Source organism: Centroberyx affinis, unplaced genomic scaffold (genome assembly GCF_046629955.1).
Source record: "Centroberyx affinis isolate AG114_WGS23_722 - 3 ecotype Tasmania unplaced genomic scaffold, CSIRO-AGI_Caff_v1 ptg002048l_1, whole genome shotgun sequence".
Classification (NCBI taxonomy): domain Eukaryota; kingdom Metazoa; phylum Chordata; class Actinopteri; order Beryciformes; family Berycidae; genus Centroberyx; species Centroberyx affinis.
Window position 1 is genome coordinate 185433 of NW_027280383.1, and position 21723 is coordinate 207155.

Consider the following 21723-nt stretch of genomic DNA (forward strand, 5'->3'; position numbering starts at 1 on the left):
CAGCACACACACACATACACACACACACACAGGCCCGTAAACAAACAGACACAAAAGGAGCTGTCAGTGCGACAAGCAGGAACATGCAGGGCTAAATGTCCCCCAGGTTCTCCAACAAGCTGACAGCCTGTTTTTTTTAATCAAGGAAGGAGGCTTCAGTCTCCCCGTTCCCACACAAAGACAAACATCTCTATCAGTCAGATAACTGTAAAGCCCCCCCCACCCCCCGCTCCTTTTCCCTCCCCTTTCCTCCTCCATCCACCCTTCACCGGCCCGGTCAGCGGGGACCTTGAAGCCAAGTGGGAGTCAATAGTCGGCGTGCCTCTCTAGGTTCGGTTTCCTCCTGCGAAAAGGGAGAAAGGAAACATACAGAAAGAAGAGATGCATTTCAATACGCAGCGCCGGGCCGCTTTGGCAGGCAGAGGAAGCGAGCTAGCTGGAGGGCGAGGGAGAGAAGGGGAGGGAGAAAAGAAGTGGGTCAGCTCCGGACATTATTCCAGATGTATAGGCTACAACATCCCTCTGGTGTTTTTCAGCCCGCCTTCATAAAGGCATAAGAGGGGGAAAGGACACTGCAATTAGGGAGCTATTATGGTGAAATCTCCGTTTACACAAGATATTCTAGAAACATTTGGTTTACAGACATTTGAGCATAATAGCTTGCTGGTATTTCAATTAGCAATGAAATTATGCATGTTAACAATTTTCACATTTTGGCGATAAAGTTCTGTAAGTAAATCATAAGTTCCAAACCAACAACTATTTTGGCTAAGTATTCATATTCCAGAAGGTATTGACTAGATGTGATTGAAGACACTTTTCCACCAACCAATGAGTTATGGTCCGAGAGAAAGAGACAGGGAGAGACAGGGAGAGAGAGGGATGAGGGGAGGGTGGGGAGCCGAAACAAGCGAACAATTGTTTTTCTTCCCTCGGCGAATAAGGACGAGAAACACAAGTCCGTCTTCCAAACAGTCTTTTTCTTTTTATTCTCTTTTCGCAGATAGATCAGTCATCTTTTTCACAGTTTTGAACCATCACTATGAACAGCAATAAAAACGAACGAATAAAACAACATAAGAGTTCAGTTCGGTTCAGTCAAGAGCTAAGAGTTTGGGCACAAAGGGTTATACTGAAACCATATATATATATGTATATAAAAATGGAAACATGAAAACAAAACAATAACCGATGACAACTGGAGTGGTTTGTGTACAAAGTCAAATTAAAAATTCATCCAAATAGACTACTTTCAGTGTGTGTGTGAGTGTGTGTCTGCACTCAAGCCATCAGGGTCATCCCAGGTCAAAAAGAGAGGAATGGTGGAACTGTGGAACGAACACACACACACCCACACAAACACACACACACACACACACACAAAGGCAAGGCTCATTGGCACATGTGGGACGGGCATGCGCGACAAATGCCAACCCATACTGCCACCCTCTAGGGTACGAGGCCAACAGCCCCGCCGGCCGTGCCAACACCAGCAGAGGAATGGGAGGCTGGGAGCAAACTGTGGCGCTTCAAACAGCTCGGGCCTCCAAGTCACGGACGTTATGACTCGCGTCTAATCTCAGTTGCTGACCGTGAAACCCGGAGTAGATGCGTGACACATGCTTACCTTGAGGCAAGTGAATCACGTCTGTCTCTCGCTAAAAAGACTAAGCAGGGATTTTTTTTTATCCTTCCTTTTTCTTTTTTTTATAAAAGGTCTGTGAAGATGGAAGAGAATTTTAACTATTGACATTTTGGTCTGCCTCCTGGCTGACATGACATCACTTATTTAATGCCTCTGAGGTCAGAAACCCCATTACCCATAATCCTGCACTACATAAACCCCCTAACCTAGATCACTAGATTACACTTCATAGGAACCTCGACCATTGCGGCTCAGACACCTACATTCTGTATCAGAAAAACCTGACATACTGTACTTCATCTGAAAATGGCATAGTAATTACATATTACTACAATTGTCTTGTGTTTCTGAAAAAAGCATGCAAAAAACCTTGTTTGCTAGCTTTTTTGAAATTGTTACTTCAAAACCTTCACCTCGTCCACAGCGTTTGTATGGACAAATAACACTACAAGGGTCAGATAAGAGTGCTAAGTGGGAAAATAAATAAAAAAAGAAAGAAACAATATAAATATTCTGTGACATGAGGTCTAATTGGAAGGGCCGTGGAGCCGTGAGAACGGAAGCAGAGTGTGGTCTGTCACATCGTGTTGCACCTAAATAACAGGCTTACTTCCTGGTTTAGAGTTTCCCCTGCAGCGCAAACTCTTATTACAGCCCCCCCACCCTATTTCAAGCTATGGACTTTCCGAAAAAGACCATTCTCACTGAAATCGTATCCACAAAGAGTTGCTGTGTCTGCGAGAGGCACTTTGTCTAAACGTCTTCATATATTTTCATTTTTTACGGGTTAAGGGATTAGGAAAAAAAAGCGCGTGAAAAGAAAAATCAAGGTAAAAGAAAGTTACTTTTAAAGCCAAGTGCTGAGAAGTTTTGGCTCCTGAGAGAATTACAAAGCAGGGCTGGACAATCCATACCCGGCGTTGTTTAGGGAAAGTGTGTGACATGGCCCCCTTTCACCCCATTCAGAGTCTGATGCATTTTGTCACAGTGCTGCCTCTGAATCTGCCGTGGCAAAACCTATAGGGCTTCTAGCGTACGCCCGGTCACATGAAACCGGCAGTCTTGCCTTGTGCACCCTCTCAACCCTCCTACTACCCCACTCTGTCCCAGGCTCTGCTTTCCTAATCCTATAAACATTTTCTATGCACATTCCTCCATCCCGCCGCCCTCCCCTTTCTCCTCTTCTTTCTCTCTGTCTCACATTCACAAACGTTCAAAACCACTCTGTAATCATGACCTCTCTGCCTTTGACCTCAAGCGCGCCGTCAGAAGTCCCATCTTTCATCGCTCCTAACCATAAATTTGCCCACAGCTGTTCCTCTCATTCTTTCTAGCAACATTCTAGCACACGCTCTATAACTTTAGTCTACGACCGATGTTAGTACGCTACTTCTAACCTCTTTGTTAGATTTGATTTTAGTGCAAGCCTCGCATAACAAACTGTTCAGAGCTATACTGGGCTGGTCACATGGCTGCAGAGGGGGGAGGTGGAGGGGTTGAGTTGTTGGGGTGTTCCTAGCGAGGCTGGATCATGTAATTAGCACTAGCCCAGAGGGGGCACTGGGACAAAAGACATCTATGACTCAACACACAAAGGGGGCACCGAGAGCCCGGGCTCATACAGGCACAACTCTCAGCTCTGACGCTGAGTGATCTGAATCCTGGGGGGTGGGGGGTGGGGGGTGGGGGGGTGGATGGCTGTAAGTGGGCCTTCAGAGAGAACAACCCCCACCCTCTCCCACTCCCCTTTACCCCAGCAGCGCAGGCCTGGGCTGGTTTTTGAAAACATCTGGAACTGTTCTCTGTGGCAGCCAGAGTCTGTGGGGAACAAGGAGGCTTTCCTGCTCCCGCAGAGTGAAGATAGAGGAGGGAGGGGGGGGTACGGTCACAAAAACTGCTGCATTCCTCCTCCGGAGGGGAAAGAATGGACGAGATAGCCTTTCGGCTGGCTCCTGCGGGGCTGCTGAAGAAAACAGCCACCTGGTTTGTGGCATTTAAAAGAAGGGAGGTTCTGACACACAACATCCTCTTTCATGCCTAGGGAGGAAACCTATATAGTGAAGCCCGGCGCTTTTCCTTCTATGTCCCGTTTTGCATGTTTCAAATGAGGTAGGACAAGGCTCGGTCCCTGGAGCTCCCTCGCTCGGCCTTCTGAAGTTCCACAGGCTCCATCTCGCTAGCAGGAACAATATCCAAAGGAAAACAAAGAAACCAGGGGGGGGGGGCCAAGTGACACAATGGATAGAGCGTCGAGGAGAGGAGGAGAGAGACGTTGGGGGTGGGGGGAGAGTGCTCCAGAGGGACCTGGCCTTCCTGTCAGTCACTTCTCCAGCAGCTGCTTCCTCTGCTGTTCCCACAGGGCCTCCAGGTGATCTGCCCTCTTCAGAGCAGCCTATCAGAGGAGAAGGAAATATTTACACATGCTGTCAATCATCTCTCCCCGAGTGTGTTTGCTTAGTGGTCATGCTCTGACAGAAAGATACAGTCTTCGCTGCAAAACTGGCTGCTCACCTCATGCTGCTTCCGAAGACTAGTGACAGTTTCTTCCTTCTTCAAGATGGCTGACTTCACTCTGGAAAATCAGAGGGAGGAGCAAATTATTTCTTGACCAAAAAATTTGAGATTTTGCTGCTTTTTTCGCTTTTTTTTTTTTCACCCAAACATTCTCTTAACAACTGATTGCTCATCCTCTGTCCACAGTACATAAATGTCCAATCCCTTGTTGCCCTTCTTTATTCAGTTCATCTAGTCATCTATTACTCCACCGACACCTTGATCACTCCATCGCGCCTTACCGTTGGTGGACCTCCGCCAGCTCCTCCTCCTTCTCCCTGGTGACTCTCTCCACCTCCAGCCGTAGCCGGGCCCGGACCTCCGACACCTCCACCTTCATCCTGCGGTTCTCCTCCTCCGTCATCACCAGCCGGTCGGCAAACTCCTGCCTGATCACCTCCGCCAGGCTGCGGCGCTCCTCCGCCAGCTTGTCCCTAGTCTAGACAAGAGGAGTTGGACTAAGTCAGATGGGATGGCAAATGCATCAGTTTGTAGTTCTCTGGATATAAGCCTTTGCTGACTTGCTATTTGGCAGCACACAGAAGAGAAGGGTAATAGAATGGTAATAGAAGGAATAGGAAAGGACTTGGTGAATGACAGTGATTTGCTCCATACCTGTGTGACATCCTCAATCTCCTGTTCTCTCTGTCTGAGCAGGCCCTGTACTCTGATCAGCTCTCCGTCTGTCTCCATCTGTCTCTTCCTCAGCTCCTGCTGTTTCTCCACGGCCGCCCTCTCGGAGCGCTCCAGCTCTCTCAGCTCAGCCTCGTACTTCTCCCTCACGCGCTTCACCCTGGGAATAGCATGTGTTACGGGGTTGGTGTTGATACAAACATGTGGAACATATGCCGAAGCTGCGGTTTACACGAGAGAAGCATCGGGCTCCAACGGCCGGCGGAGAAGAAGTGAAACCGTCGGAAATAGTCTAGAAGTGTGAAATGGATGGACGCCACACTCTCTCTGTTAAAAGTAATGCCATAGTTTGTCAAAAGCGATGTGTATCAATTGTCAGCACACACACACACACACACACCTGTTGTCGGCTGCCCTGTCACACTCCTCTCTGGCCCCGCTGGTCTCTTCCTCCAGCCTCTGGATGGCGAGCTCGATCTCCTTATCACGTCCTCGCCGCACTTCCTCTTTGAGTTCACGCTCCCGACTCAGCAGCCACGCTTCCTGGGGACACAAACACACACGCTGTCACTCTGAGCCACCGGCTGACTTCATATACACACACATGTAGAAGCTCCCTGTATGCATGGCAACTATTCAGGATGTGAGACATGGTTTTGGCTATCTGATCATGACCATGATGTTTACAGTCAGGACGCCGGATGGAAAGATCAACTTAGTTGGTAAAACCTGTACTTTTGCTTCTATAGTGAAGATGACAATGCTCTGATCTATGGCACACACACTTCCAAGAAAACATACCCATGATAATCACCGGACCTAAATGCTTTTTCTTTAATTATTAACATTCACATGTTAGAGTCACTGACAGGGTAGTGGTGCGTTCGTGTTTTTCTAGCCTGACTCTATTCTTTGTCATTCAATGTGGTCAGTGCCCTGAGGGTATTGTCCACATGTCATTCAAACCTGCAATAAGCGATTTCAGACCCTGTAATCAATCCTGAAAGTAACGTGTGCTACATGGAGATTTCCGTGAGATGTAATGATATAAACAAATAGCCACACACGCGGACCAGCTGTGTTGTTGTTTTCACCTCTTTCCTAAAGCTTGTTGTCAAAGTTGGCCCGAGTCGTAGCTTTTCCTTTTTTAAAACTAGCTCGTCTCCTCCCTCGCAGTTTGAAAGCGGCGCTCTACCCCTCCCATCCCTGAAAAGAATTCTAGTAAATGCGGAATCCATGAAGCAAGCAAGTAAACTTGTTCAAGTAGTAAACTTGCTACCTACCTCTTCACTTGTCACTGTGGTTCATGTAACCAGCGGGAGAAAAATCTGCTAAGCAAGACTGGTAACTAGGGCTGGGATTTTGAAAAAATATCTAATTGCGATTATTTTGACTGATACTGCAATTGCGATTTGATTTGCGATATTAGAGGGAACGATAATTTTTATATCATTATTCTCATTTTCATTGAAAAACATATTAAAATGATTATGGTGTGATTTTTCGCGGGGATCTGTACCAAACAAAGATGTTTTCTTAAGTCTGTAGAATATGATGTGTAGGCCAGGACATCTCTGCAGCACCACAATATTTAATTTAAAATGGTATTTTGACACACATTTCGCCTTTAACAAATATTGCGCCTCCTGAAATTTGAAAATTGCAGTAGGCCATATTGCGATTTTGATAAAATTTTGATTAATTGTTCAGCCCTACTGGTAACCGGCGACATTTCTCCGTAGGTACGTGTGTTTTAGACATTAGCCTTTATGCACGGTTTGTCCTTAAGGGCTTTGCTGTGTGCGTTTACAAAATGAGTTGCGGTTTCTGTCGCCCTCTAGTGGTCAGAAAATCGCTTAGTGTAGCTTTAAGAGGAAAATGGGAGGTGTGGGGGGCATGGGTTGCTCTCACTCTCACTGCTGCACAGACCATACAGATTTGGCAATGTGCCACCTGCTATGTCACTAAGCACAATGGAAAAAGACCATTTAGAGTGAGCGAGTATCATTCTTCAATTTGAAACAGAGTGGCACTATGAACACTCAGAACCTCGGGTTTCACAGCATACAGTAGTAAGTGGCTGGCCCAGATGCTAAAAGGGTCCTATGGGGACAATAATTCACATTTACAGAGTATTTAGTGGTTTGCTATACCTCACCATGAAGAGAGGGCGTGGCTGAGAGCAGATACAGTGCAAAACAACACATCCATGCAAGTATGTTCTCTAAGTGCATGCATACACACAAACCTCTTTTTTCATGTAGTTTTCCTCCCAGGTCTGCTTTTCAATCTCCAGGCGTTCTTGTAATGCTTTCATCTCCACCTAGTTACACAAACAACACACTCAAATAGCCTGCTACAATCCTGCTACCTGCCACCTTCTCCTGCTGAGACCTCTGCTGAATGCTCATGGGGCTGTGCATACTAGATAAGATTTCTGAGACAACTGGCTGTTCCAGAGAGATTTTCACGATTGGGATACTCCAAGAATGCTTCTGAAGAAAAACAGTAACAGATACTGCACAGTTCTGCAACGCATAGATAGAAACGGTCAAAACTGTAAAGAAGGGGAAGTCAGACACGGTATAAGAAGACTCTCCATTAATGTTGAAATCATAGTTTTTTGTCTTTTGTCTCTTGCCACTGAAGCGGTCATATCTTTTCCTTTATTCTAAATATAACGTAACATCTTTCAAATGCTCCTCTTTCCCTTGCTTACAGGTTGGAACTTCAATCCTTTTCTATGTGGCAATCACATATAACTCTGTCTGAATACGCCAAGAGGATTGTGGGAGTTGCGTGAAAATTAGCAGCTTAGGTGTGAAAATTCGTAGTTAAACTTAGTATTATTGTGAAAATGTAAGGTTATTTTATTAATAAGATATTTAATAAGCAACAGATACGATTTGTAGAAAATTGTGTTCTCAGGTGCTGTAAACCATGACAAAGTTCGACAGGTATTGAGGAATGAACTGTCTCACCCCTGACTGACCTGAATTTGCCTGTTACTGACTAGAAAGCTGTAGCTATAGCTCCGTGGTAAAAAGGAAAAAGAAACCTATGACACAGCGTTTTTTTGCCCACTTCACTAAATTTTTCAGGGTTGCCCTGGTTTCCTTCCTAAAGTTACTGCAGTTGGTTTCCTTCCTGAAGTTATCCTGTGCTTTGAGCAGAGTCATTACCTGGTGTCTCCTCTCCTGCTCCTCTCGGGTCTTGTCCAGCTCCTCTCTGAGCGTTCGCCCGGCCAGAGAGCTGTTGTCTTCCAGCTGCCTCCGCAGATCCTCCAGCTCCGCTCGCTGCCTGCGAGAGAGATGCAGAGGAGCGAGCTCAGAGGGTGATTCACACATTTCGTCACCATATCACATTATAACAATCCCTGTGGCATGGAGCAGTTCACTGCCAAAATATGGTGTACTTTTTTTTTTAAACTTTTAATCATTCCAGGAAAGTCACTTGAGACACACACAGTTGCACACATTCCCACCTGAGAGCCACCCTAGTACAACCAGTCTTCTGCTGTTTGCTCAAGGGCACCTCAACAGTGTCCCAGGATAATGATGGAGAGAGAGAGAGAGAGAGAGAGAGAGAGAGAGAGAGAGAGAGAGAGAGAGAGAGAGAGAGAGAGAGAGAGAGAGAGAGAGAGAGAGAGAGAGAGAGAGAGAGAGAGAGAGAGAGAGAGAGAGAACCTTTGACCCTACCTAGCAGCCAGCTGAGCCAGCCTCTCCTTCTCATCAGCCACCTCCTTGTAGAGACGCCTCCTCTGCTGCTGCAAGGACAGCTCCTCCTCCTGGAGCTGCTTCTCATATCTGACACACACACACACACACACACACACACACACACACACACACACACACACACACACACACACACACACACACACACACACACACACACACACACACACACACACACACACACACACACACACACACACACACACACACACACACACACACATATGTAAGTGCGATTGTACACATGCTGCTAGGATAAACCTAAACAATGGATAAAGACTAAACAGTGGCAGAGCACACAGAGAGTCTGTTTATCAAACTCTCGCTGACAGTAGCATCTCATATATGCGAGACACATTCACAAACTGGTGTATTTCTGCAAATGGAACAAGGTCATCGCCAAATTCTCCATCTACAATGGATGTAAGTGCAATTAAAAGCCTCTCCGTCTGTCTCTCGACCTCTCAGCGCAGGACAGGCAGTGTGATTGCGGCGCTTCCAAAAATAGCCATGAGAACATGCGTGAGAAATAACAAACTATTAAGAGAGGGAAGGCCATCTCTGCAGCACCCCAGGCTTTAATGCACTCAGCTTCACACAGACAGCTTGGCTTGTAAGAGGTTCACCTTGAAGCTACTTCCTGTTTAGTTTTTCCATCGTTTGGTTCGGCTTTCGCTTGACAGAGTATAGCATGATTGTGTGGTTGGGTGGTTCAGGGGTTCTCATGAATGTGTTTACATTCTTGTGGCCAATTCAGCCTTGGCCACAAGTTTGTGTGCATCTATGTTTGCCAGTGCATATATTGTATGCAGAGTTTGTGTCGATCATAATAATGTATGTTATTTTACACTACCAGGCAAAAGTTTGGACCACATTTTTCTTTATTTTTACTGTTTTCCACATTTTAGAATAATAGTAAAGACCTCAAAACTATGAAATAACACAAATGGAATTATGTAGTGACCAAAAAAATCAAAACTATCTTATATTTTAGATTCTTTAAAGTAGCCGCCCTTTGCCTTGATGGAAAGCCAAAGACTTTGGAAAGAAATTCATAGGCATCAACTTCACTATTTATATTCATACATAATATAAACAAATTTCAAGCAGAAGCCTTTAGATCAAAATGGCTTTAAGAGAATGAAAAACATTACATTCCAGTACATTCAATCAGGTGTGTCCAAACTTTTGACTGGTAGTGTATAATGCACTTCGTATTAAAGGCAAATCTTAAAGTGCCAAAAGAAAAACACAATTAAAAGCAAATAAAGCAAGAAAGCAAGAAACTCCCTGTATATGGCATATATAGGCCAATATGTGTGATGATTAATTATGAGCTGTATGATCTGTATGACTACCTCTGCTTGGCCAGCTCCCTCTCTCTCTGGCACTGCTCCTCCTTCTCCCTCTCCAGCTGCTGGCGGAGCTCCTCACACTGGCGGACGTAGCGCTGGGCCGCCCTCTCGTCCGCCTGCAGCAGCTCCGCCTCGTGGAGGACCCGCAGCTTCTTCAGCTCCTGCTTGTGCTTGGAGATCAGCTTCTGGATCTCTGGCTCCAGACCTGGGGAAGGAGGAAGGAAAGCAACAGTTAACACACGTGTGGTCGGGGGGCCTGCAAGATCAAGTTCACTGCATACCGAATAAAACTGTGGGGGAGAAGAAAAAAGATGAGTGGGAGATGATTTCAAATGTGTTTTTTATTTGAAAACAGTGGTTCCCGACCATTCATGAGTCAAAAGTACCATAAAGCATTTTCTTTTTCAATCCTGGTGGAAAAAAGGAAGTAAATATGCCTGAGCAGTGAGTGATTCAAGACAGAGAAACAGTTCTGGCTCCTCAAGCCCTGTGACTGTGCCAAAAAAAAGAAAACACCTCCCTAGCATTGGTTGATTGGTGTCTGTTACTTTTTCAAGGAATCGGGCCATCGCAGGCAGGAAACAACGCACATGGAACAAAATGGTAAGGTTCAGGAGAATGCACCTCTTTCCTCATGTTGCTCTTGTCCAACACAAGAAACTGAGCAAACCAACAGCAGCTAGACAGAATAATTTTAATGCGACACTCCTTGATGCAGCTTGTTTTCTTTGAGGTAGTTCAGTTGCCAGCTGTTTGGAAGGACAGAGCCCTCCCAGAGACAGCATGAGCACTGAAAAGTAGGATATGTGTGTTGGTAGCTTGCTACGGGTGGAAACATTTCAACACTTCTTACAGATTTCATAAACCAATTAGTAACCAAAGTTGCCATCCATGCCAACTTTCTGAGATCAGCGTCCTCTGAGGGATGTGAGAACAACTTTGATTAGAGTTTTTCACGGCAGTCTTCTAAATTTTTTAGAAGAAAACCTAATTGGGGCCAACGACGGTAAAAATCACAGCCCCAATTAAGCCTACGCTGTCCCACATAAAGATGATCACGGTAAATATCCTTTATTAAATTGTTTTTGCAATGGCCTTCTTACCTGTAATGACTTTCTGTATAATTTGTTCAAAAATTCGACAAGATCCACCATACCCACTTGAAACTAACTGCATGAAAGGGACACGCAAGGGTTTAATATGCACTGGGAAGGAGAAGCAGAAGTAAACAACTGGTGACGGAAGTTATGCCACACCACTGCTACAGAAAACATAACACGTGCTTATTAGATGTAGCACAGGTTCTGAGCTGCAGTTATAATTTGTTTAACAGCATAAAACAGAGGATTTATGAAAAAGCGAGACGGTCCTGATATAAGCAAGGCAAGTTTGACGGATGAGGGCAGACACGACAAGTTACCCCTAAGCATACTAGAATTACATGTTCTGTTTCAGAGCTTAGCCAAAGCTCTATTGAGATCAAGGAGCCAGTGAAGCAGAAACAGTCAAAATCTCGGATTTCCAATACAAGCTGAAGCTATCTGTAGAATACCTTTGACGGTGATCTCTTTGATCTTCTTGGTCTTTTCGTCGATCCACTTCTCCCGACGGACCTTCTCTGTGGCGCTCATCAGTTCTTTCAGCTTCTTGATCTCCTGTGGATGGAGGGAGTGAAGGAGGGCAGAGGGCAAGTTATGTTGTGGTATGGTGTCACAAGGTCACGATAGAGTGAAGTGGCACTAAAGTGATGAAAACTACTGATACAGTAGCAGCACACCGCCTTGGTCCTATTTAAAGCAGGGGGAGTACATTGTGGATCACAGGGTTCAGTTTGTCACACTGTGACAACAACAACAACATGTAGGGGAATAAATTCAAGGTGAAATATTGACGTAAGATCAAATGGATCATCAGGAAACATCATACAGCCAGGTTATGAAAGGACAGAGTTCAGAAAGTGTCAAATAGCCTACTGCGCAGTAAACCAGCATCTTAGGAAAAGGTTCATATCTGGTATGAGACCAAAGCTACAGACAAACCAGACAAGAGAAAAGCCTGAGGAGACTTACATGCACACAGACTGTCCCAGAGAAGATGTGAAGGATGAACAAATGAAAGAAAGAAGCAAAGGTGGAGTGAGAAAGATGACGGTGACGGGGATGAGTGGGGTTAGAGGGAAAAAAAATGTTACCTCGCACAAGGGACCCAGAATTTGCCACACCTAAAGCCAGAAAAATTTAGACATATAGACAAGGACAGAGAAAGAGAGGAAGGAGAAAGAGGAGGAAAAGAGAGAGAAGACAGTTAAACAAAAGCAGCACTGCAAGAGGGCAAAAACACATGAGGCGCAGAGACACAAAGCATAAGCAGAGGCAGAAGTTATTTGCAGTGAAAAATGAGAACCACACGTGCAACACTCTCAAGTCTTCACAGAAATATTGGAATCATTTAGTGACTCAAGTTTGCCCCCTGGTGGCCAAAGCCAGGCCTGTGAGCAGCTCATGCCCCGTCTCACCATTTCATGCTGCTCCTGCATCTGGGCGATCTTCTTGGTGTACTTCTGGTCCACCTGCTTCAGTTCTCCCACCACTCCCTCACAGCGCTCGCTCAGAGCCTTTTTGTCATTGATCAGCTGAAGAGAGAGAGAGAGAGGACAAAGTTTTAGACACAAAGAAAGAAAGAATAAGGAGAAGAGCATAGAGAAAATAAATTGTTTGAGGCGTGAGAGCAGGCTGCAGCTTAGTTTGGATTGTGTGTGCCTACCTGATCGATGAAGGCCAGGTGTCTCTGGATGGTGGCTTCATATTGTTCCTTCTGGAGCTGGAAGTTTCTGTTCAGCTCCTTCTCTGTCTCCTTCACATGTCTCACCGTCAGCTCCCTCTGCTGGGCCTGATGGAGAAAATGGCAAGGCAAGATGACAGCTGATGTTACTGAAGAAATGCACTCTACTTGAAAATGTACAACAATGAGATGTGACTGCGTGAGGAGTGTGTGTGTGTGTGTGTGTGTCTCCCCCACCAGTGCGGTCTGCAGCATGTTGACGGTGCGTCTCTTCTCGTCCAACTCCAGCTTGAGCCTCATCATGGAGCCGGTGATTTCGGCGGCGGTGGCCGACGCCTGCTCCACACCGACCAGCTCCTCCTCGGACAAAACCACCTGGAAACACGGAGGAAGCATTCAGCGGTCAGTCAACACAAAGCAACTCTTAGGACTGAAGTCATGAGATCCAAAAAAAACACGAGGATTAACACAATCAGAACACCGGGTGGCAGTTTAGAGTCAACTGAATAAAAAAAAAAAAGACATAACTAGAACTAATTGTATCCAGTCCATTGGCTTATTCATGGCGATGATGTATGTTTCTTTCTGAATATAAGAAGAGGATTGTGGGAGTTTTAAGTTTGCACAATATTCCAACTTATACTTCCTTTCATGAATTAGATATTGCACAATACAGAACTGATTTGTCTAAACCATGGCAACGTTTGACAGCACACAGTGAAGAGGAGTGAAGTGACTCATCCCTGTCTGATTGACCTGAATTCCCACAGTGCCACGGGAAAAACACTGTGATTAACACAATCAGAATATTTGCCGGCATGCTAGGGTTAACTGAATCCAAAATAATGGAAAAAAAGAAGCAATTACTGTCAATATTAGGAGTCCGTTTGCAACAAGACAATCAGTTCCCAAAACAAACTCCAGACCCTCACCTCTCTGTGTGACCCTGAGGTGACGGAGCGCGGTCTCTCCTGTTCGGACTTCTCCATCTCGTCCAGGAAGCTCATGATGCTCTGCAGCTTGGCCTCGGACAGCAGGGCGCCCCCGTCTGGCAGCGCGGGGTTGTGGATCAGCTGGCCGTGACGCTCCAGGTTGTCTGTGGTCAGAGAGTTGGACTCTCCGTCCTTCGATGAGGCATGGGGGAGATACGTGTTAAAGTCACGGCAAGAGTAGGTTTCTAATGGAGCGGTTTAATTCTGAATGAGGGCAGGAAAAAAGCAACCAAAAGAACCCTGACCTCGTCTATCCACGCATATTTGTCTTTGCGGTAGCTCTTGGGCTCCGACAATCTCTCTGGCTCCTCCTCTAGCAGCTTCAGGGTGTCCAGCAGCTCGTTGAGGGTGGTTTTAGACTGGGCCCTGCTGGACAAAGCACCCTGACGCTGGTCCTCCACACTCACTGACCTCTGGAGGATCTCCTGGAGCATGGAGATAACAATGTGAATGGCAATTAGACAAGTGCTATAAAGAGTTTGGACTGGCAAATAGCGGATCAGTAATTTTGATCGGCTACAGAAACTTGCATCTGACGCTTATACTGTAGCATCCACTAAAAAATACTGTAATTCTCACACAAGTGGAATTGGACATTTCTATTAGTTACCTGGGAGCACTGGGAGCCTCTGCGATTGGACAAAGCCGGGGAAATGGCTCTAAAGCTGGAGACTTCACCAAGATCAGCCACAACATTCACATTGGAGTCTGTGGAAACACATAACCAGTGAGCACACCCATGGGGTTGTAACATATTTTCCATGTCAAAAATACCATATTTTTCTAGACCTTAACTTCTTGACTGGATTTGAAGATTTTGTTGGTGTTCAATATGACATGTTATTAGTGGGTGGGCAGTATGAATAAGCTTAGTTACATCACACTATAGCTGTTCTTATTCTTCATAACACAAATTTGACAAAAGATGAAATGCCAGTGGATTTTCAGTTTGTACAGTGTGGATTTACAGTGTGTACACTTCACTGTAGTGAATGTTTTTCCACACTTTTTGTGGATAATTCCCAAACTCAAGACCTGGAAATGATCAAATTCACATTCCATAATTTTCTCAATTTTCCAGACTTGCGTAGGAACCATTTTAACATGGCCAATTTCATTTTTAGAACATATTAAAGGATGACTTCACAGAATAACAGTGATGGATCTGATGCTGAAAGAAACCAGAACAGAGGCATACAGACCTGTGTTCTTAGCTTTGACGTCAGTGGGTGACATCGGGCTGTTCTTGCTTGGGGAGGCTGGGGTGTTGTTGGTGGGGGAAATCTTGGGGGGCTTCTTGCGCCCCACCTTACCGCTCTGCCTCAGGCTTTCCAGCTCATCCTCCGCCACCTGCTGCACCTCTGCAGCCCGCTGGGCTCTTTTCTGCTGCAGCTCCTATAGCATGCCACCCGAGGGAGACCGTGGGCAATCAGTTAGTGAGCCAACAGTGTTTGTTTTATTTGGCTCAGCAATGTTTCGGAAACATCTGGATTGTAAAGATGAAGAGGCTTGGCAGTCAGAAACCTCCTAGCAACCAAAGATCACTATAGTAACCATCTGCTAATAATGGTTAAAGTGATAATCCACAAGATTCTTGTTTTGTTTGTATTTTCTATTTTAGTGACATCTCTGATGCTAAGTGGTCATTGCTGTGGTGTTTTTATACTTTTGCACTTTCCTGAGATCACTTGTCAATCAAACAGTGTGGTGTGCTTAATAAATGACAAGTAGACAACTTCCTTGTAGGATCAATGGATGCTTATGGTTTGAAATAATAAGATCACAAACAAGCATGATCTCCTTTCATTATGAGCCAACTATGTGGGTTACATTTGGTAGGCTACTTTCATTCTTTGTAATCCCGTGAAATGATTTTAAAATGTTGTTTTACTATTTGAAAAGCCAGCCAGAAGAACGCCAGGGAATAGCAACTACGACTACCACCAAAGTAACGTAAATCAAATGTGTTACCTGGATGGCAGCGAGGCGGGCCAGACGAGCCTTCTCTTCACGGATCCGTTTCCTGTCCTCCTCCTTCTTCTTCTGCTGCTCTGGGCACCTGTCCTCCTCTGCTCTCTGTTCCCGCTCCTACAAGGGAATGAGACAGAGAGGGTTTATACAATAATATCAAGGGAAAGAAAGAAGAAACAAGAGAGCCCACCTGTGGAATAAAAAGAGGGAGGCGATGGGTACCTTTTTCTTGGTGGCGAGGATGCGTTTGAGCACCGCCTGGCCAGCATGTTGTCTCTTGGCATGGCGTCTGTACCAGCGCTGGATGGTGACTGCTGCCTGGTTCACCTGCTGAATAAACCTTTAAATATACAACAGGTACACTTATGAGTAATAGAACAGTAAACGGAAGACAGTGGTAACCATGATAATGGATGATGACATTTAGAACTCTGGATGAGGTGCACTCTGACCTCTCGGCCTCCTCCTCAGTGACCTCTCTCCTGCGGGCCAGGATGGGGCTGCCTCGCTGGGCTGATGCCGGGCTCTTGTTGTTGGAGGTGGACAATGTTGAGAAGTTCTTCTGGGACTTGGTGAGGGAGCCGTTCTCCAGCGACACCTCGTCGTTCCCCGTGGCCTTAAGGATGTTGCTGAAAGAAAAAATAAGAGAGATATCAAGATGAGAAATGGGATTATTATGAGACACTTTTCACCCAAGGTCCATTAAACATTAGGGTTCGACCGATATGGGGTTTTGAATACTGACACCAATATTTTTGAATTGAAGTTGCCGATAGCAGATATTTTGAGTGGATGTTTAATATCTTTAAATTAATATAAAGATGATGATATAATATGATGTAAAGATAATAAAAGGACAATTTTCATGCAAAATAAATAAATTAATAAATCTAACTATTTGTTGTGTTTCGGGCAGAATTTTATTCTAGGTTACTGAAATGGCATTTAGACCACGAGACACCAAAACTCTCCATTGAAACCCGGGATAATAATGATAATAGGTACATTCATGCAATCTGATCAAAATGGGGGGGGCTTCCTATACAAGAGTAGTATTGATCAATCATACAATAATTTATACAATATATGTATTTAAACAAACTGCACCATATCCATCGTGTTGGAGGTGCCTAACACTGACCGGCTAGTATTTGACTAGTAGAAAGCCAATGTTGGCCCGATATATCGGTCTAACCCTATTAAACATGCCACTGAAACTATGTCAAGCAAACAATTGTGCTCATTTATGGACTTACTTGAAAGAGGGCTTCTGGTTGGAGCTCTTAGGCGTGAGTGGCTTTTCAGAGTAGTTATTGTGTAAGATGGTGGTGACAGAATTCCCCACAGCTCCCTTGTTGCTTCTATAAAAAAAAAAAGGTAAAATGATACACTTTCAACAGACAGCTCTGATTTACAAACCTGTTGAAAAGCTCATGTGTTGGCATCTACATTAAGTATCAAGAATGCCACTCTACCACCTTCAAGGCAGTGCAGTAATCGATACGTGCCTTGACACAAATTCTTACCATAGTCCAAGTTGAGCCTGCGCGGATTTTGTTTGACAATTTTCAGGGGAAAAAAAGCCTCAGTGAGTGGGTGGAATGCCTGAGGGCAGTATCAGCTGCCATTATTCAGCAGGTATGAAACACGAGAAGCAGATAGAAATCCAGAATGCAGCAGTGCAAGTAGTCACCAGGCCTAGGGAGAGGCCCGTCCCTGCTCTGTTGAGCTATTCTCCAGCTGTGTGTGTGTGTGTGTGTATGGATGTGTCAGAGACGCTGCCCACCTGTTGTTGGCGGTGAAGTTGGCAGCCAGTGCAATGCCAGGCTCTCTCTTCTTCAGGCCGGTGGGAGAGTCCATGCTGCCAGTGCTGCGGGAACTAGAGGGCAGGGGGAAAGCTCTGGGCTGGTCATCCTAAAATAAAGAGAACATACACTTGTTGCACTTACACAATCTGATAAACCTGACCTACTGTAACTTTTGAAAATTTAAAAGTACAGAATGGATTATCTTTCAATGTTTGAAAAAGGAACAAAGCTTTTGTTATTAGCTACAGTTGAATATTTAACTAAAATGATCTTTAATTCTGATATTGGCTATGCATATGATGATTAATAAATCTGTTATTATGCATATTAGCTATATATAGTCTATGACAAATGAACAAATGGCAAAGTGCGGTTGACGGTGATATGTTAAGTACCAGGATGTTCCATGTGGTTCTGTCTGGTGAGGCCTTGCTGAGGCTGGCCAGCTTCCTGCGTCCATCTGAGCTGCTGTCAAACAGGGCCAGGAAGTCGTCATTCTGGTCCTCACTGTGAAACACATACAAGCCAGACACAGCTAAGGTTCATTGTTTTATATTGTGTAATGTTTCACTATGCTTCTTTGGCATTAAACAAAATCATCACCAATCAAACATCATCCAGGGTTCTATTTCCAAGTGTGTATGCATTGCAAAGGGTTAAGAGTGAAACGGTAGTTGAAAAGGCTGAGGTGGTGGCTGTCTGAGCCAAACAAATTATTTCAAATCTGCCCTTTTAAGTGGGGAAAGAGCACATGGCTTGCGGGTTCGCTTTTCACCCAACAAGGGCTTAGCGGTACACAACACACAATTAAGCAACTCAACACAAAGCGGGGGCCTTTAAGCGTGGCCTTCGGTGGCAGCTTTTGTGATTAAATGTTGTCGTGACAGCTGCATAGACGGGACTCATCCCCGTCTCTTCTCCCCCAAGTGCTGGAATTCAGTATGTAGCAGCAGACCCTCTGCCAAGGGGAATTCCATTATGGATTCCATGCAAATGCACACATGCATATGTTGATCCCAGTGGCCTGTCATTCATCCTTCAAATAGCCTTACACACCCCAAACACACACCAGCAACTCCATCATTAGTCGCAGATGTAGGGTGACCTCCTGTCTGGCCTGGCCTCCGCTGGCATCTGTGCTGGAGCCTGCCTGCGCTGTGCAGGGTGTTGCTGTCTGGGTCAGTGTATAAATGTGTGTGAGCATGTGTGTGTTTAAGTGAGGGGTGGGGGGGGGCTAAGCCAGCTGGCCCAATGAAAAGCAATCTGACAACACTAATTCAGGCAGCACATTCCTCTACGTTTCCTTTTACAAGAGAGTGATGCGTGGAGGGGAGGAAGCAGTGGAGAGCGAGCGGGTGGAGCTCGACCCAATGACAGTCCTGAAAGACTCAAAGAGTTGGTAGTGGGTATGGAGGGGGGTATTTAGAATGTCTTTAAATTTAAAGCCCCTCCGCTCTGCATCCTGAGAGGCAGCAAGGGGAGCAGGGATGCCGGCAGCTGCCGGACAATAGAATCAGAGCATGCACACACACACTTCTCCTTTCACTGGCTCCTGGTGGAGGGGGTAACCCGACCCCAAGGTCCCGGCCCTCCCCCTCTAACCTGGGACAAAGCAAGGCCCTGCTCCCCCCGAGCAACAGCCCCCCAGCTTCCCTCCACTCTTTATCATGCAGTAGCCGGCGCGCCACAATGCCCATTGTCCCAACTGACGAATCTTCTGGGCCGCCAGCTGTTGCTCACTGAAGAGAGGCACGCTGCTTTAAAGAGTCAAGACTCCACGCAAGCCGGCTGAGCTACAGTAACTGTTCCTGCAGTTATGCACTGTGGTAACATGAAGACTGGATCAGAGGACTGTCTGACCCAGAATGTGCACATTCTACTCTGACATTTCCAAACACAAAACTATTCATCGGTTCTTCATATTTCAATAGCAGGTAGGTCTAATTACTGTGGAGGTCATCTGATGAACAATCTGAGAACCTAAGAGCCAGCTTTGCCTGAAGCTTTGCAGAGTGCATGTAGCAGCACATACTGTATGCAGCTTAGTGTATGTCAACGATTAGGAACGACGAAAACAAGATAATTCCATAGAGCTATCAGCACTGAGAGGGGAGCCCCTTTCCAAATACATATATATGAGCAATACTTAAGCAACATACTGAAATATTGCTGGTCTAGTTATAAATGTGTCACAGCATAAATAGTTCCATTGTTATTACATCCCTGCAGGTGTGTATGGGTATGTGTGTATGTGTACCTTAAACTGATGTTGGCCTGCTGGTTAACCTGAGTGGTGCTGTTGGACCGCCGAAGGTTCTTGATGGAGCGGGAGCTGCCGAAGGTTGCATCACTCTGTGGATTTAACAGAGTCAGTGAATGACATGGTTTGACTGTAAACATTACACAGTGGGTATCATGAAGCATTCTGATGAAGTTCACTGTTTTAGGAAAACTACACAACAATCCTGATGCAATCCTGTCTTGGATAATCCTGTCTCTTGATTAGATTCTTTGATCACTCATACACCATCATCAGCTACACTCCCCATACCTGTAATACCACACATATTGCAGTGTAGTGCCACAGTGGTTTACTCACCAGGGTGTTGCGTTTTCCCTTGCTGTCGCTAGCCACAGATACGGACACGGAGCGGGAGAAGTATTTCCCAGGTGATGCACTGCTGGGCCTTTTGGACACAGAGAGCTGGGAGCCTGTCAAGCTGAGGTCCAGAGCATCTCCTGAGACACCTGTCGGGATGGACGCGGGGCTACGTGTGGTATGCATCCTTTGTAGGCCTGTGAAGAAGTTGGTTGTGATGACTATGAGGTGCAATAGGCCACAAAGCCCCCCACCTATTTCTCCAGGGACTCCAGCAGGCGCAGCAATGAAAATAGACGAAATAACAGTCACTTTCCCCTGGCTTGTTTGTTTCCCAGGGTAACCAACAACAAAGCCACTCACAACTTCCACTGCAGCTGAGGTGGCTTGACAACTGAGGAGGAATACGCTATGACAAAGCCGTGGTAAAAGCAGTGGACAAAATGAGAATTAGGCTGCTAACGTTATATCATGTTCTGTGGTCTAAACCTATATGTCCATTACGTTAAGCGAGCAGACCCAGTGAGAAGACTCTCATTAAAATGCAACGTTGTTGAGGCTATAATAACTGTACCCTGACGTTACTCCTAATATGTGAGCTAGCGTAGTTAACGTTACCTCTTCTAAAACAATTCTCTATATACATAGCTAGCTAACGTTAACTGTGTCAAGGATAGCATTTTACTATTGTTCGCTACAATGTTGCAGGTGTATGTTTGTGTTATCATCTTCCTAGACAAGAAAAACAAGCCCAGTTGAGCATGAGAGGTATGATAAAGAGGTATGAAACAGCATTACAGCAAAAATGTGATGTTCTGTGCTATTCTCAGCTAACAACATAACACTTGCTAGCTGGCAAGGTAAGATACGTTAACAACTATTAACGTTAGCTAACACAATTACTGTAACTGCAGCTACGAATAAATCTTGTTACCCTTACCTTGTTGTTGGTTGGGACAGATTATTCCCAAGGTACGTTAAGAACTGATGCAAATCATATCAGAATAAGATAACGTTACACTGATTTGTCAAATCAACGCATCGTTTTAGCAGGCGAAATGGTATTCCATTCCCAACGTAGCGTTAAAATCCTTCAGGGAAATAAAAAGCTGCCAAATTTGTTTTCAGAATAACATTAAGCCTTCTCATGCCAAAGCAAAAATTTCTCCTCTTTACCCCCATCATCACCAGATGAGCAAATATGTTGGCGAATGAGCAAATACTTACAATCAGAAGCTGGATGGCACCATTGTGGATTATTTAGCCAAACACAGCGCTCATGAACTATCGCAAATATCGTTTAACTGCCGAGACGGTCCTCCGCTGCTCAGTGAAAGTATTCCGTTTGACTCCGTCGACCAAGATGATAAGGAACGAAAATAACGCGCAACATCTTCTCTGTGGCAACAAAACAGTAGAGCTCCGCCCCTCGACGTCTGGGAGTGGTGGAGAATGAACAATGTCCATTTATTCGAGCATCTGATAGGCAGGGGAGAGCTGTCTGTCTACTGTTCACTGTGCAAGGGGGCATGGCTCAAATTAAACGTTTGGTTGACTATGCAAAGGGAGGCGTGATGACAAGATGAAAATAAGTTTTTTTTCCCCAAGTTATCAGTGTTGAGGAATGCTTTCATAGAAAACAATCCAGT

At 45.3% G+C, this 21723-nt stretch overlaps 1 protein-coding gene across 1 annotated transcript; it reads right to left on the minus strand.

The window, feature by feature from the left end:
• Window positions 1-999: 999 nt before the first annotated feature.
• Window positions 1000-21428, minus strand: cep131 (centrosomal protein 131). Its single transcript, XM_071531172.1, has 27 exons — window positions 21302-21428; window positions 20075-20271; window positions 19733-19827; window positions 17871-17982; window positions 17454-17581; window positions 16924-17028; window positions 16120-16296; window positions 15890-16007; window positions 15668-15784; window positions 14899-15091; window positions 14307-14404; window positions 13942-14121; window positions 13637-13828; window positions 12942-13079; window positions 12687-12812; window positions 12439-12555; window positions 12115-12144; window positions 11476-11578; window positions 9927-10128; window positions 8530-8637; window positions 8014-8131; window positions 7080-7154; window positions 5232-5374; window positions 4814-4991; window positions 4441-4637; window positions 4157-4217; window positions 1000-4037 (listed from the first exon to the last, which is right to left on the minus strand). The coding sequence occupies exons 2-27, from the start codon at window positions 20258-20260 to the stop codon at window positions 3966-3968; spliced, it is 3369 nt and encodes a 1122-aa protein (XP_071387273.1). The 5' UTR covers window positions 20261-20271; window positions 21302-21428; the 3' UTR covers window positions 1000-3965.
• Window positions 21429-21723: the final 295 nt, after the last annotated feature.

Bases quoted from the DNA above. Each gene is read 5' to 3' on its own strand.
- cep131 (XM_071531172.1), bottom strand. From the start codon at position 20,260: ATGCATACCACACGTAGCCCCGCGTCCATCCCGACAGGTGTCTCAGGA. The intron at 16,297-16,923 runs GTAAGTCCATAA...TTTTTCTTTCAG, and splicing joins AACCAGAAGCCCTCTTTCAA to CAACATCCTTAAGGCCACGG. The intron at 4,638-4,813 runs GTATGGAGCAAA...CCTCTTGTCTAG, and splicing joins AGATTGAGGATGTCACACAG to ACTAGGGACAAGCTGGCGGA.